This window comes from Opisthocomus hoazin, chromosome 1 (assembly GCF_030867145.1).
Source record: "Opisthocomus hoazin isolate bOpiHoa1 chromosome 1, bOpiHoa1.hap1, whole genome shotgun sequence".
In the NCBI taxonomy this organism is placed as follows: domain Eukaryota; kingdom Metazoa; phylum Chordata; class Aves; order Opisthocomiformes; family Opisthocomidae; genus Opisthocomus; species Opisthocomus hoazin.
Window position 1 is genome coordinate 99022345 of NC_134414.1, and position 16847 is coordinate 99039191.

The window sequence follows — 16847 nt, forward strand, 5'->3', positions numbered from 1 at the left end:
CCACAGAAATCTATGTGAATGTCATTCAGGTAAAGTATTTAAGCAAATTTTTCTCACTCTCTTATTACCAAAGCAGTGCTTTATTGTCCCTGGACTTTGAATGTATTCAGAACCACAAAGGTCGGTTCCTGAGCTTACTGCATCTACTCATCTAATGCTACAATAAACAGCAATTTTGCTGCAATTCCTTTCTGCTGGTCTCACCAACTTGTTTTCAAGTGCTATATGAAGTTACAGTAGTGCTGTTAATTCATAATTTCAATAGATTTGAACAAACTTTGGAAGTTTTGGTGAGTGCTGATGATTTCTGCATATTCATGAAGAAATCAGTGACTGAAACAACAGAAATTTCTTAAATGTTCATAGCTTTTCCTGAAAACAGAAATACACGTAAATCTGAAGGAACAGTCTCTATAAGAATTATCTCATTCTGTGCCTTACTATGACTTAAAAGATCAGATAAACTTTAAAAACATCCTTATTGTCAGTTGTCGCTCCAAGCAAAGTTAACTTTTAAGTCCTTGAAGTTTGCTCACAGATTACTGTCTCACATATAACAAATGCTGCATTAATTTTGTCTCCTATATGTGACATACTAGTTATTTGCATTAGTAATCTGTACTACACATTCCAATAGTATCTACTCTAAAAAAGTAATGCAAGTTCACTATATCACAATCAATGTTTATTAATAATATTAATATCAAAATAATAATTATTATAGACTGATATCTGTTGCTACATCCTCTGAAAGATCTAAAATTAGAGCAGTCTGAGCCAAAACCCACTCTTGCATTTTTCTTAGTCTCTCTATGCAGTCTGACTAGTTCTGCTGTCACCCAGAAAGCCACCTCTCCCTCTGTATGGGGCAGTATAGCAAAGATGTAGAAGAAAATGTTTGTTAGAGAATGATGGATTTATGAGTAAGAATATAAAGCCTTTTAAAGACTGATTTTTCCATATTCCTGCATGCTCAGTTTTGAGTAGCTGGCAGATCGTCTTGTGAGGGAAAGGACTGCTACTACCATCACCTGAAATACGCTTTTTTGGCATATCCATGTATCTGGACACGAGTCTTTATTTCATCCTGTACTTTCTATAGAGTAAAAGGTATCCTCCTGAGATTTAAATTTTAAAACTTGGGTAAATATCAATGAATTGTTGCTCAATTGTTTTATTCATCCTACAGTCACTATATGCTGTGTATGGATCACACCGAACAGACTGGTGCATTCGTTTTTCTCAAGACTGCCAAAACCAAGGCAGTTCGAAGGTTGCAAAGAGCTGAAATCAGTAATGGAAACACTCTGCCTGTTCTTAGATCTGCATGTAAACATCTTGTTAAGTGTGAAGACTGTGACAGTGACCTCCTAAAATCACCACTGAAGAGCGCAGAAGCAGCGCTTTAGTGGCAGAGATCTGGGAGCCATTACAGATGGCAACAGTGGTACAAGCTTCGTATCAGCGAGAAAAACTCTTGTGGAAGTGGAGGCGGGCAGCATATGTTTCAGAGTTAAATTACCAAATTTTGGGTACTCTAGTGGCTTTTGGGCTCTTCAAAGAGAGAGAGAAAGAGAAAAATTTGACAGGGAACTAACAAAACTATTGTCTCCACACTTCTGTGGAAATCAAACTCAGTCCCTTCCAGGCATTTGGTTTTATTAAAGCAGAAGCTAGTAATTCACTATTCAAAACAGACCTTCGCCTCTGGCTTATCTCCTGCTGTACAGATTCTGCTTGGAGCTTACATATTAGGTACTTCCTCTCAAGACAGCCAATACTATATTTTTCAAATAGATGGATGGATTAGAAAGTCTCTTGACTCAGTGAACCAGCAAGATACACTTAGACTTTTCTTCACGAAACACACAACTGCTGAAGAGTAAGCGTGGTCAAAGCAGTAAGTGCCAGCCTTTTAGACATTTTACAGAAAAGCTTAAGAACCGGCTTACTTCTTGACCTCTACATACAACATGAATAAATCCATTAGAATATTTGCAAGGCAAAGTAACTGTTACAGTCCATTTTTCTAAACAATCTGAGATAATTAACATGAATTTATCAGCCTAAATTCAGCCTCTGTACTACTGTTCCCCACTGGAAAATTCACAGTAAACACCTCAGTAAAACACAGTAACCAAATTTTCTTTTTAGTTGCAAATTGTTACAATGTCATTAATTGCTGAAGATACTTAATAATTATCAGTCAGTAAAACTAAAAAACATGGTTGTTTTCTCTGCATTTAGATCTAAAAATGCCTGCAAGTATACAAATTACTCACAATAACTGAATGTGTTATTAAATCAGTGAATAATGAATATTCATGAACAAATAGTAATTTGGCTTTTGAAAGCTTCTCGCTTTCTCAGATGGTTCCTCTGAACTGTTAAAATTCTTTGTATTCCTTCTAAATGCCAGAGAAATATATAAATGAATAATTTCTGAGTACATGTTCATTATCTCATTCCATGTGAAATGAGTAGTGCTAACTCTTACTCCACATTTCTCTCAAATAACTTTAACTGGAATTTGTTCAATAGAAATATCAGCTGCTGGGAACCAATTGCATGACCTTTAGGTTACTTTTACACAAATAGTCCTGGAGATTAAACTGATGCAGTCTCTGCGTTAACCGATACTTTAGCTGCTCTTTAGTCCTCTAAGATTTCAGTTGCAATAATTTTCATGTACCTTTATACCAGGAATTGAAATCAAGCAACGAATTCATTTTAAGAAGACTGAAGAATGGTCTTCAGGCAGTAACAGACACTGATCCCTCATTTCTAGTGAGGATGATGATCAAGCCAGTGCCAGAGATACATTCATATTGTCACAATTACATAGTTATTCCTTACTCTGATTCAAATAGAAAAGGAAACACCTGCATTCCTTTTACAATAGGCCAAACCATCTAAAATAGGTAGTGTTTTAGCCTAAAGTAAAAATGTCTTCTAAAATTGTATAACTTGAAGCAAGTAATTCCTGAGTTAACAGCTTTTTACAAACTTCAGTGCAGCATCTGTTTTCAAGCCAAACCTATAATCAAGTAGTTTTGTATACTTACTTGAAGTTCCCAATTCAGAGGTTGTTGCAGAATGTTTGTATGTGTGAATAAACTTGTTGCTCATTGTAATGATGCTATTTAATTATCATTTGCTGTTTCAGAAGCTGTGCATACTATCCACAGAAATCCAGCAGAAAAGAACAGCTAGCTGCTTCAACCCATGTTCTAGAAATGCAACAACTATAAAATGGTATTTGAATTTCACTCCAGAATTTTTAAATAGTGTTCTGATCATGGGAACTCAGCAATACTGTTTTGGAGAAACAGGGATATTCTTACATTTTGTGAGAGCAGTAGTACCCCTGCCAAAAAAGTCTTCAGTAAAAGATACAGCTTCCTGTTATACAGATAGAGAAACTTGATAGAAATGGAACGAATAATAATGACCACTTCTTCTTTTTTCTTTTTATTACACAAGGAAAGCAATGACTTCTCACTACTTACTAATTCACATAAATCACTGAGGGGAAAATCAGTGGCAGTACCACCAATTTTCTTGGCAACTCAGAAAAATGGCAGGACAGGTTTAAAGATTATACTTCTGCAGAAAAACTCACAGATCATCACTTGTAAGAGCCTCCAAAGATACTTTGAAAATTTACACTTAAGATGACGACATTTTTTGCAGAAATTCTCACTGTTCCCTTTCAGGTTCCTCTTCCTGTTATTTAAAACAAAACAAAAACAAATCCCAAAATACCCAACCCTACAGAGTGTACATACAACCATGCTTTGTCTTGAGCTGAAAATGTAGCCCAAGACCCGCTGATTAAAAAGACAATCATTACAGAGGTATAGCCAAGGAACAGAGTTTGAAGTTTTCCTTTCAGTGGCATAACTTTAACACCTAAATCACTGAGCTATACAATCTGCACTCCAGATACCACCAGTAAGCAAATTTTTAAAGAAGAACTTTTTCTGTCAACTTGCTGTGTTTAATGGTTGAGCAAAAAACCCTTTGGTTTTGATTTGTAAGCCACAGGGCTACCAACAGCAGTTATGGACTAAGTGACAGAGTAGTTTAATTATACAAGACTACTGTCTTTCTTCACTTGACAGTTATTTTTCATATATATGACCACTCATCTCTTATAGATGAAACACCCCTCTAATTACTTGGTTTAGATCTACCCTTACATTTTTGTTAAATGGCAGTTAGTGACAGCTCAGCTGTCATTTTGTAATTTACATTAGCTCCCTGCTGTTATATCACAGAACTGATTAATGAGTCCTTAGGGAAGAGAGGAGGGAGTTAGCAGCTATTATATATTTATCAAAAATTTTCACTCACTTTCTAATAATTCTAATAATTTACTCCCCTTTTGATAACTTTTTTTTTTTTAATGGGCTATACAAATATGTTTTGGTCTGAATTATTTGCAAAACTGCTTTTAGTTAGAGTGATTAATAATTACCATGTTCCCAAATTTTTCTTCCACAAACCATGTTGCCATAGTTCTTTTACAGAATGTTACTCTTTATGCTACCAGTTGCTATACAAGCATATTCTAAAAATTGGTCTTAGGGCATGGTTCATAACATCCAGTTACTCAATTTCTAAGAACATGATCCAAGTATCAGCCATGTATAACAATATTCAGGTTACAGTTTAGTTTAGGATTTATGAAAAATTAATGAACCACAGCTATGAAAACAGTGTGTCACTGTCTTCAACTGCCAAGTTACATAATTACAAAATATTCTAAATTATATGTTTTTTATTTTTAATTAAGTAAATAATTAAAAAATTAATAAAGACAACACTGAGACATAATTTAAATACTAATCTGGATCTACTTTAACACTGGCTGTATTTGTAAGAAGCTCTCCACATTATACTTGCCTATTGACATAATGCAGTTCCCATAAAATGCAAACTCCTGTTAGAATAAGCATATGACAGTCTTTTTTGATTTAAGTGCTATGATCTATCTATATTAGCATGTAGCAAAACAGAAAAGGAGTAGACACACAGAGCAAAACAGTTGGTGGTAAGGACCCAGCATCCACAGAATATGAGTGCCCGTGAATTTCTTTCTTATAAGTAAATCTATTTCATTCCCATGAACATAAACACCCATTAATGGTTAAAGAACATTAGATGAGCACCTGGACAATAAGCTACACCCAAAATAAGTTACACCCAAAAGAGATGCATTTCATGCACTCCAGGACTGCCGTGTGATATAAATGAAAGTGCAGTGAGGGGGGATGGTCAGGAGAGATACCTGAAAAACATGCTGTTGCTGTGAACTGAAAGGCTAACACGGATGCGCCTTTCCTTGCGGGTTCCCTTAAAGTAAAGAAACAAAGTAGAGGTGCCAGAGAAGAGGCATGATCTAGAGGAAACTAACACATCTTTTGCGCGAGCTCTCACTGTTGTGGTTCTCTGTAAATCAGTTATGGATTTAAAACAGACTGACATCTCTCACAGATGGCATCTACCCCTACAGTCCCCAAAGCATGATTCCCAGGTGCTAAAGATTTGCCATGATTATTGAGGGGAACCATTCCTTGAGCCAATATATCCTATAAGAAGAAAAACATCACTGAGCTGATAAGGTTGCTACTTCTGATCTACAGCTTATAAATCCATTAGAAGGCAAAATCATTTCTGGAGCTGGGTGAGAAGAGTTGGGGGAATAGACTCAAGCAGTAGGAATAGTAGGAATCCCATGCTGCTATCCATCTTTCCTTTTCAGTCTACCATCAAAATAAGAGAGTAGGATTTTGGGAAAGGAAAAGGATGTCCAAAGGATGGCTCCTCCACCCTTTCTACAGCAGTCTACATTGTGCTAAGGTCAATCCAGTTCCATATCTGCTTTCTGACTTGCATTTCCAGATCTAGCTGATAAGTGTGTGCTGCTTCTTGCTTCCTCTTAGAGTTGTAGAACAATTTAGCTATTGACAAGTGAACAGCATTCTCGTGATCAACAGAACTGACAGTTCCACATGCTAAATCACAGAATCTTTCTTGTAATCATATATGAGAAAAAAGAGAGAGCCTGATTTTTAGAATTCATAATGAATTTGAAAGGCTGTCAGCTACTGATGAGCAACAGTCTGATTTAACCTGTGCTATCTGGAAGTCGCTAACACAGTAAAACCCACAGAACAATTGAAATATACTTTAGAATTATTTTTAAAGTAAAATATACATTGGAAAGTACTATTCTGCATGCTGTACCATCTCTACTGTTGCAGGTTTGCTTTCTTTACTTCTGAGATGCATTAGACTGCCACAGGCTCATCCGGACAAGACAAAATGAAATAAAAATACATTAATGCTTTCATGAAAGAAAAAGGAAGAAATTCCTGGGCAGACAATGATCACAGAGGGTACTTTCTCCCTTTTTAACTGAACTAGCTTTTGGCTGATCTCTTCTAATAGAGTTGACAATCTTTGTCCGGGTGAAATGCAACCTGAAATCCATATTGGTGGAGCATGAGGCCAAAGCTGAGAAGCCTCCAACCTCCATCTCCTTTACATCATGCAGAACAAAACAGAACTTAGAGGGGTTTTTCAAAATGATAGAACAGGTAACAAGGCCTCAAAAACCTGAAATTTCCACACTGGAATTATTTGAACGGAAATTATGAACGGAAATGTTCATACAAGTAGCACAATTCATGGAGTTTTTAATGACTGTGGGGAAATGTTCTCTACAGGCCAACAGTGCCAACTGCCAGAACTGGCTCTCAGGCTGGACTCAAAGGCAAAGGGCACCAATAAAAGACACACTTACTTTGAATTTAGTTTGATTGCTTTCATCATGACAGCTGGCAAAAAAAAGTTTGAAACTGGGCAGTGACTGATGAAGTTGTAAGGTAAATTTGGAAGTGTTTATTAGAAGCAGCATTAGGATTGACTGAGTCATTTCAGTATTAACAATACTTGATAATATCCCTCCTCTGAAAAACAGGCTTATCATCTAAGCACTCATAAGAGTTCCCCTGTTTACCAAGCTTTAACAATTCAGGCGGGCAGGAATCCTTCACAGCTGGAATGCATCCTTACAACCTTTCCAGGCTTCACCAATTGATCTAATTTCTATTAATATACATGGAGTTTAGAAAATAAACCTGCATCTGGCTAATCCCTTTCCATTTCAGTAAGTTTATTCGCATTTCTGGAATAGTGATAGGTGGATATCAGAGTGTTCAGGGCCTGGATTAGAAAAAAATATCCAGATCAGCAAGCTATATTGTTAATAACATGAATCATTGCAACTCCTTGTATTCTGGTTGATGTGTTCACTGAATGAGTATATTGTCTTGTTTCTCTCAGAGATGCAATATACAGCTGTAGTCAAAACATTAGGTATTCAGACAAAATAAAAATTTACCACTGTTGTCAGAAGACACTAACTGTACGTGGTTGACAGTACATTGAGATTTATCACAAATACTCGATATAAAAGCAGGAAGACAAGTTATTTTCTTTTAATTGAAGGCTGCAAAATATACTTATCTGGTAATCATGTATTTCTTACAGATCACTTACTAGATGAAATATATTGAGAATCTTGATTAATCCATCTATTTAATCGGAATATAAAAATATAGACACAATCTTGATCAGAGAACTAGTTTCGCTTCTCAAGATTTTTGAGCTGATATGTGGACATTCTAAAGTGTATGATACATATATATAAAATGAATCACTCAAAGAAAATGCAAGCTGCATTTATACTACATAGTACTCCATTGAAAAATTCTAGCTTCTTGAAGATTCAGGGTCTAACTCCAATCCTCTTCACAGTACTGTATGTGAAACTATTACCACTATCACGAACAATGTATAAATATCTATGTTTCTTTCACACAAATAAAACAATGTATCATTCTTTTCTATTGTTGCATATATGTTTATATAATGAATTAGAGCTTTAAGAATTCAAAGTTGAACACCTTATTATTCAGAAGACATAGTCAGTGATCTGAACACAGAAAAGATAGAGACTACATACAGGAAAACTAAAGTATCATTATTCCACTATATGAATTTTAGCTAAACCAGACCCTCCTATGAGTTCAGGATCTCACTCACTGTTTAGTCTCACTGTCCTCCTTTTAATAGTTGGAATAAAGTTAGGAATAGGAGGCGGATCTACCTATAAAAACTAAAGCTTTTTCATATTGTCCTTCACCCTACTGGCCCTTGCACTAGCAGGTACACTTAGATGGCCATTAGAATCTTCATTCCCATGCTGGGAAATATTTATACTACTTCTTAGTTTCCTACATGTTGAGCAGATCAACGCTGCTTTTAACTCTATGAATGTTTGCCATGCGTACACTGGACAGGAAAAGATGAGGAACTGAGGGAACCTCACATCCGCATTAGGCTCCTTTCCTCAACATAAAAGCTATATTCTTACTTGATGAATTAAATTCTTCTTCCACGAAAAGAAAAAAAGAAAAATATCGTCTTTTCTTTACAATTAGAGCCTCACCATTCAACATTCACTGCAATACTTTCTAACAGCAATTGCAGGTTACGATTCTTGAGAGTGGGACAAATAATGAGGTTTTCCTAACCCCAATACTAAGTCTTCATTTAAATCACTGGTACGGTCAAGAACTGGCATCAAGGAAGTTTGTCATAGATTGACTTTTGATATAAGGAATTGCTGTGCTATGAATCACTTTAAAAGGTCAATGGGATTTAGAAACTCTTGTTACTTTTCACCTAAGATTTTTAAATATCATCGATGGAAATCTGATTTTTTTTAATGTCGCCCTGGATTTTCCAGGGAGGTTGTAGAGTCTCCTTCTCTGGAGATATTCAAGACCCGCCTAGACAAGGTCCTCTGCAGCCTGCTGTAGGTGACCCTGCTTCAGCAGGAGGGTTGGATTAGATGACCCACAGAGGTCCCTTCCATCCCCTACCATTCTGTGATTCTGTAAAATTTCTAATCTTAAGATACTGCTCAGTTATCTCCTCATTGCTTTGACTTATATCAACTGGCAAGAAACCAAAAAGCCTTCCTGGTAGAGCTAAGTTTCGCAAGCTTTCTTTTGATAGCCACAGTCCAAAGTGCATGAAGTGAAGCAATCAGAGGACAAGTACTGCTAAAATCCAAATTATTTTCTTCCTTTCAATATACATTTATCTTTTTTTTTTCTATTTGGAAGAAATACTTTTGGAGAAATACTACAATAGTAAAATATGAAGGTCCAAGTGGAAAACATAAATTGACTACCTTATCGTACCCTTCATCTTGGAAGAGAGATAATTCATAACAGATATATAGAAGTCTACAAAATCATGAGTAGTATGGAGACACTGGAAAGGGTTTAACCTTCCACTGACTGCTGTAATTAAATCAAATTAAAACAAACACAGCTAAAAATAAAAGCAATGGTTCCTACACCATGGTCAGTAAATACTTCAATTCAAAGTCAAAGAAGATTATGGACACTAAATGTATACATAAGTTTAAGGATACACCTGGCAGCTCAGCAAAAAGCCCGATCAGAAAACCATTAAAAGCCGTTAAAGTACCGTATCGCATGTATATACTCTTGCTTTTTGCCTTGACATTTCCAACCACCCCTGGAGACAAGTTCAGGGTTCATACCATAGGGTCAGACCTTGGTGTGAACCACTCTGTTGACCTCTCTATAGCGAGTCCGGTGAGTTCTGTGTTTCAGAGCGTCCAGTGAGTTTCAGAGAGCCCAGCAAAAATTTTAGAGGAAGGACAACTGAACACTTTCCCTTTAATGGCCTAAAAGACATATACTGAGGCTGTGATTCTTCAGTGTTATTCAGAAATTATATGAGGGTCTGAACTTAGAACACTACTCATCATCTGTTTGCTAGACTCCCAAGTGATCTATCTGCCTCACCAGAAAGTAAGTGCGGTCCATATGCGACCACTCTGCTTCATAATTTCCCCATTCATTTACAGCTGATTTTTAATGTAATCTGAAATCATGTACCAAAATCTGAAATTGTGTACCAAACTCTTAAGCTGGAGGTGGGGGGGGATGGACCCAAACATAAAAAACCCCAATCTCTTCCACTGCAAAACATTCCTGGATAGAAAAGCAAGAAATAAACCGATCTTCAAGAAGACCAACTGAAAGCTGAAGAAACAGACTGATCCAGTCCTTGCTTGGAAATACATGCATGTGGAATTACCATGACAAAACTTACAATCTTTATTTCATTCTTCTATTTGCAAAATAGTGGCACCATGCATTCATCAAATACAGGAGATATCCTCAGTACTGATCATCTGTGAGAAAAGCTGAGAAATGCAAGTGGTTACATCTGCAACAAGATGGAAGCCAAACTTATAATTTACAGCTGGATGAACTCGTCTAAAAGTTAACTTACGCTCCTAATTTATAGTGATTCTGCTGTCAGCAAGCATGGATAACATGAAAAGATGAATTACAAGTAATCATCATCTTTCATTTATTGGAATTACCATTCTACTACTTCATTTCTAGATGCATTTAGTAGACGTTCTGCTTGATCCTGAAAATGCCTCCTTAGCACAGCTCATTGCATTTTTTTATTTTAATATCAATTAATATATATTTGTGTATATATATCAGCAACCATGAGATGGTGGAGTTCAGGTTCCTGCGTGGAGGAAACAGGGCAATAAGCAGGATCAAAACCTTGGACTTCAGGAGGGATAACTTTGGCCTCTTCAAGGACCTACTTCAGGGAGTCCTGCGAGTCAGGACTCTAGAAGTCAGGGGAGTCCAAGAGAAGTGGTCGATATTTAAGCACTACCTCCTCCATGCTCAGGATCAGTGCATCTCCATGAGTAAGAAAGCAAGCAAAGGAGGCAGGAGACCTGCATGGATGAGCAAGGAGTTCTAGAAAAACTCAAGTGGAAGAGAAAGGACTACACAACGTGGAAAGAGGGACAGGCCACTTGGGAGGAATACAGGAACATTGTCAAAGTATGCAGGGAAGCAACAAGGAAGGCTAAGGCCCATCTGGAATTGAATCTGGCAAGGGATGTCAAGGAAAACAACAACAAAAGATTCTTCAAGTACCTCAGCAGCAAACAGAAGACTAGGGATAATGCGAGGCTGCTGCTGAATGAGGTGGGCGCCCTGGTGAAAGAGGACACAGAGGTGGAGTTACTGAAAGCCTTCTTTGCTTCAGTCTTCACTGCTAAGGCTAGCCCTCAGGCATCCAAGTCCCTGGAGGTAAGAGAGGAAGCCTGGAGAAAGGAAAACCTTCCCTTGGTTGAGAAGGACCGGGTTAGGGATCATTTAAGCAAACTGGACACCCACAAATCCATGGGCTCTGATGGGATGCACCCACGAGTGCTGAGGGAGCTGGCAGATGTCTTTGCTGAGCCACTCTCCATCATCTTTGAAAGATCCTGGAGGACATAAGTGCCTGAGGACTGGAGAAAAGCTAGTGTCACTCTGTTCTTCAAAAGGCACAAGAAAGAGGACCCAGGGAACTACAGGCTGGTCAGCCTCACCTCCGTCCCTAGAAAGATGATGGAGCATCTCATTCTGGAGGTCATCTCTAGGCAAGTGGAGGAAAAGAAGGTTATCAGGAGTAGTCAGCATGGCTTCCCCAAGGCGAAATCATGCCTGACCAATCTGATAGCTTTCTATGATGGCATGACTGGTTGGGTAGATGAGGGGAGAGCCGTGGATGTTGTCTACCTTGACTTCAGCAAGGCTTTTGACACTGTCTCCCATAACATCCTCCTAGGGAAGCTCAGGAAGTGTGGGCTAGATGAGTGGTCAGTGAGGTGGATTGAGAACTGGCTGAATGGCAGAGCTCAGAGGGTTGTCTTCAGCGGTGCTGACTCTAGATGGAGGCCTGCAACTAGCGGTGTCCCCCAGGGGTCAGTAATCGGCCCAGTCTTGTTCAGCTTCTTCATCAATGACCTGGATGAAGAGTTAGAGTGTACCCTCAGCAAGTTTGCTGATAACACAAAACTGGGAGGACTGGCGGACACACTGGAAGGCTGTGCTGCCATTCAGTGAGACCTGGACAGGCTGGAGAATTGGGTGCAGAGGAACCTGATGAAGTTCAACAAGGGCAAGTGCAGGGTCCTGCACCTGGGGAGTAATAACCCTGTGCACCAGTACGGGCTTGGGGCTGACCTGCTAGAGAGCAGCGCTGTGGAGAGGAACCTGGGTGTCCTGGTGGACGACAGGTTAACCATGAGCCAGCAGTGTGCCCTGGCTGCCAAGAAGGCAAATGGGATCCTGGGGTGCATTAAGAAAAGTGTGGCCAGCAGGTCGAGGGAGGTTCTCCTTCCCCTCTACACTGCCCTGGTGAGGCCTCATCTGGAGTGTTGCATCCAGTTCTGGACTCCCCAGTTCAAGAAAGATGAGGAACTACTGGAGAGAGTCCAGAGGAGGGCTACGAGGATGGTGAGGGGACTGGAGCATCTCTCCTACGAGGAGAGGCTGAGGGAGCTGGGCTTGTTTAGCCTGAAGAAAAGGAGACTGAGAGGGGATCTTAGTAAATGCTTATACATATCTTAAGGGTGGGTGTCAAGTGGACACGGGGCCACACTCTTTTCAGTAGTACCCAGCGACAGGACAAGGGGCAATGGGCACAAACTGAGGCACAGGAAGTTCCATCTGAACATGAGGAAGAACTTCTTCCCTCTGAGGGTGACGGAGCACTGGAACAGGCTGCCCAGAGGGGTTGTGGAGTCTCCTTTTCTGGAGATATTCAAAACCCACCTGGACAAGGTCAGCCTGCTCTAGGTGACCCTGCTTCATCAGGGGGTTGGACTAGGTGATCTACTTGGTCCCTTCCAACCCCTACCATTCTGTGATTCTGTGATTGTGTGTGTATATATATAATATATATAAACTTGAGAAAGGCAAAAAAAAGCGTATCATTCTTCATATTAATATTTTCCCAATTTTTTTGGCTGTTGTTGTAGGGAGGAAAACAAAAGTAGATTTCCCTTGAAGAGGTGGCAAATTTCTGCCTACTGAAAAGTGACATTTTTATCCAGCCAGATAACTCCTTTCAAGCATTCAATTCAGTAACAGCCATTCTGTAATAGTAACCATGTGTATTGATTGTTAGTCAAAAATCTTTCTGTCATCTTCAAAATTCATCAATAAAAATGTTTTTTATGAGATTTTCCATAGAGATCTAAAGAAGAGGCATAGCTGCTTCTTTGCCTTGTTCATCTTTCTAGAAAGGAGTTATCCCCTTTCAGGTCAAGAATTTCAGTGCCCCTTACATTGCAAAAGTAATTTGGATTTTACTGTATGTATTTTTTGCAAGTTTTCATATTGAATTAGATCAAAAATTACAGGCAGAGATAAAATGCACCTTGAGAGTTTATTATACAATAGGAGTTAATAATATACTTTAAATTTAGCTTTTCCTTTTACCATTTTAACTGTAGTATCAGATCAGAAAAGGATATAAGACAGTACATGATCCTGTATGACAAAAACCTACACTATCATTTTCAGGCTCTCAAATCACAAACTCTTTCAGTCTAGCTTTTGTGTTTCTTACTAGCACCAGACACTTCCCTCCACCACACTCACCCAACACCGAGATTTTGAAAACATTGTTATGTTTCTCAGCTCTACATAAGTTCACACTCAGGATCCTACACTTCAAGGAAAGAAAAGCAGACCAGAAGTAATATATGCACAGTGATAAAATAATAACATGAACAATGATATATTAAATATATACCACTGATATAGGAAGAACGATAAATATTTTAAAAAACGCTTGCTGGTTTGGATTTTTTTCACCCACATAAACACATGCTGACATGTAAAATCAACTGAGGAGACTCTTCTCCCTTCACAGCATTTGTTACTGGAAGTGGTAGTCCCCTAGTACTTGTATCACATATATTTATTTGCGAAAATGTTCCTGCAGAAAATTACCACACCAGTAATTTCTATTCATAGAACCGGTTACCAGCATCCATTATTAAAGTCAGTATTTCTTAGCTGCTTCAAATTCATGCAGAAAGGAGGACGTCTAGATGGTAAAGCAAATATCCATTTACGGAAGATAAGAAAAATATTATCTCTGAAAATAAAAACCTTACAAAGTCTAATTCAAAGATAAATAAAATTACATATCTTTGGAGAATAAAAAGAGCATCATTTAGGCACACATACTAAACAGTTATTTTATCTTTACATATGAAGTGATTTAAAATATAAAACTTATTTAATATGATGTAATCTAAAATTATTCTAAAATTACTAACATCAATTAATTAACATTTGAGAGTGAAAGTATGTATTCATCTAATAATACAAATATGATTAAATACATTCCAATGATTAATGAAATCTAAATGACAGTAATAATTCGTCACACATAAGGAAGGAGGGTACCAAAAGAGACTTATTCTGTTGTGGATTGCACAGAAACTGCTTGAAGTTTTTACAGAATTCAGATTTACCTGAATACAAAATTAGAAAGGGATGTCAGCAGAATAAAAATGTAATTCTTCAAATAGGATAAAGAAGACACTTTTTTCCAAGCATTGATATTAGTTCACATCACTGAGCTTAAATGAGGTCTTAGTAAGTACTGAGTTTTATTATTCACAAAGTGTTTGTGTGTGGTCACTTAATAATAAAATTGATTAATCCTCTGTGATAACAGCCCGGCCAACAATAAAATTACATTTTTATTCTGATGCAGCAGAACAAAATTAAACATTTAGAATAATCTTACCAGAGCTCTGCATTTCACATCTATCTTTCTTTCTGGTGCTCCAGGTAGGCTGTTAATCTTTAAGGAGAACCACACTTCGCAATTTGAAGAACCTCCTCCTATGTTCAAAAGAACAAAATGCCTTACAAATCATCTCATGAGGTGATCAGTCCTAGCAGCATTCAAATCAATGACAAATTTGGACTTTCAGCAGAAATGCCAGTCGTTCATATTGAAACAAAGCAAATCATGAACCGATTTAACTGCTGATAATCAACTGCATTATCTAATCCCTTCTTGTCTAGTTTCAAAATAGTAACAAAATCAATACGTAAAGAAATCGAATGGAAATAGCGCTTTGGCAATTTGGTTTCCTAGATCACATTGTTTCAGCATTTTTAAAATCATTGATTCATAAGTATTTTTCTTCAACAAAGACAATGTTAAAAAATATTATCAATTATTTTTTTTATTAAAAGCTCTTCCACCATAGATTCAAAACTACAATTTGTTAATTAAACAGATCAGAATTTTCAGTTACATAGAATCCATCCTCAAATACATGTTTGAACATACATTGATTTATACTGGAATGCATTTTTCATCGGGTTTTGAGACAGGTTGTCCTGAGTTCTTGTGATAACAAACAAGTTGGCATTAAAGAGACTGAGAATGCTTAAGGATGCTAAATACATTCATCAAAACATTCGCACACCAGTATTATCCCATTAGATCAGATTCATTACCTATCTTATCCCAAGGTCTGTTATCAATCACTAGTAAAAATTTGGCCAGAAAAAGTGTGCAATAAACTCTTCTAAACCCACATATAATTACATGATAAAATGACAAGAAATCCAGAAGATTTGGTTCCCGTCAGTATTTTATATTATCTAGTCCAAAAACGAGAGACGGGAAATTCCAATAAGTACAAAAGTTGAAATGCATCAGAGACTCCCTTTGAATTTTGGAGATCATTTATGAAGGCACACAAGACTATTTATCACACACATGCATATGCTCATGAAATTATAAGGACATATTTTAAATTCTGCTGATGCTGCTGATTATGAAACCCTTAAACAATTGGTATTTGCATGAAAGTTACAATTAAGGCCAGAAACAGGGAAGAGTTTACTTCCAATACCCATGGGAAGCATAGGCAAGCAGGTCTTAGAACTGGAGGCTGTCCATATAAGACTGAAAGTATTTTTATAATTTTATATTATATCAAGCAAAATTAACTCAAAATTAGTTAATCTAATATGACCTTTGGCGTATCACAGAACTTAAATTCTGTTCAGTTACATAGAATTGTTGTTGTGCAACTTCAGTCAAGTAATCTGTGTTTTGCTAAAGCGTATCTTCCAGATAGACGTTGAGTCTTGATTTGAAGATATCCACTAGTAGTTTGTTCACGTGGCTAATTACTGACATTGGAAGACATTTAAATATGACTCTAATTTCCGATTTCCATTAAATTTGCTTCAATGTCCAGCCAGAAGGTCTTGCAATGACTTTCCCTGATAGATTTAAGAGATTTATCATTAAGTATCTAGCATTTTCCTGTATTTAGAACATAGTTATGAATGTTAATAAAATTAGCTCTTCAATCTTGTTTAGATAAGCCAAAGAGATTGAGCCCAAAGTCTCTCATCATAAGGCATGATCTCCACAGCACAAATATTTCATGTGGTAAGTTTTTTGCAAGTATCACGGTTATTCAGCACTGCTTGTGGTATTCTTGTTTGTCAGTACATTGTATGAGACGAAAATGACCTTAATCCTCCTACTCACGCTTCCCTGAATTATACACTAGAGAGCTACATTTGCAGTTCTGTTTTACCACAGCATTAATCTTGGGAGCTCCTACTGTTTTTCCTTTCTGCTGTGACCCCAGTTCTTCTCAGAGCCACTGCTTTCCTCATTGCAATTCCTCATTCTGCATATATGACTTTATTTCTAAATCCTTTTTCCAATTAAACTGTGTCTTACTGGCTTTAACTCTATTACTTTCTTTAAAACTTCACTAAATATACCCTGTATTAACTTACCCATTCTTTTGTTCAGGCTAATTTGATATGCATACAATTTACTGTTTTTGAATACCAGCAGAATAT

At 37.4% G+C, this 16847-nt stretch overlaps 1 protein-coding gene across 1 annotated transcript in view; it reads right to left on the bottom strand.

The window, feature by feature from the left end:
- Positions 1 to 16847, bottom strand: part of CFAP47 (cilia and flagella associated protein 47) — a 359445-nt gene that overhangs the window by 111249 nt on the left and 231349 nt on the right. Inside the window, exon 51 of the mRNA XM_075430383.1 lies at positions 14749 to 14846. Coding sequence (XP_075286498.1) covers positions 14749 to 14846 — 98 coding nt within the window. The remainder of the gene's footprint in view (positions 1 to 14748; positions 14847 to 16847) is intronic.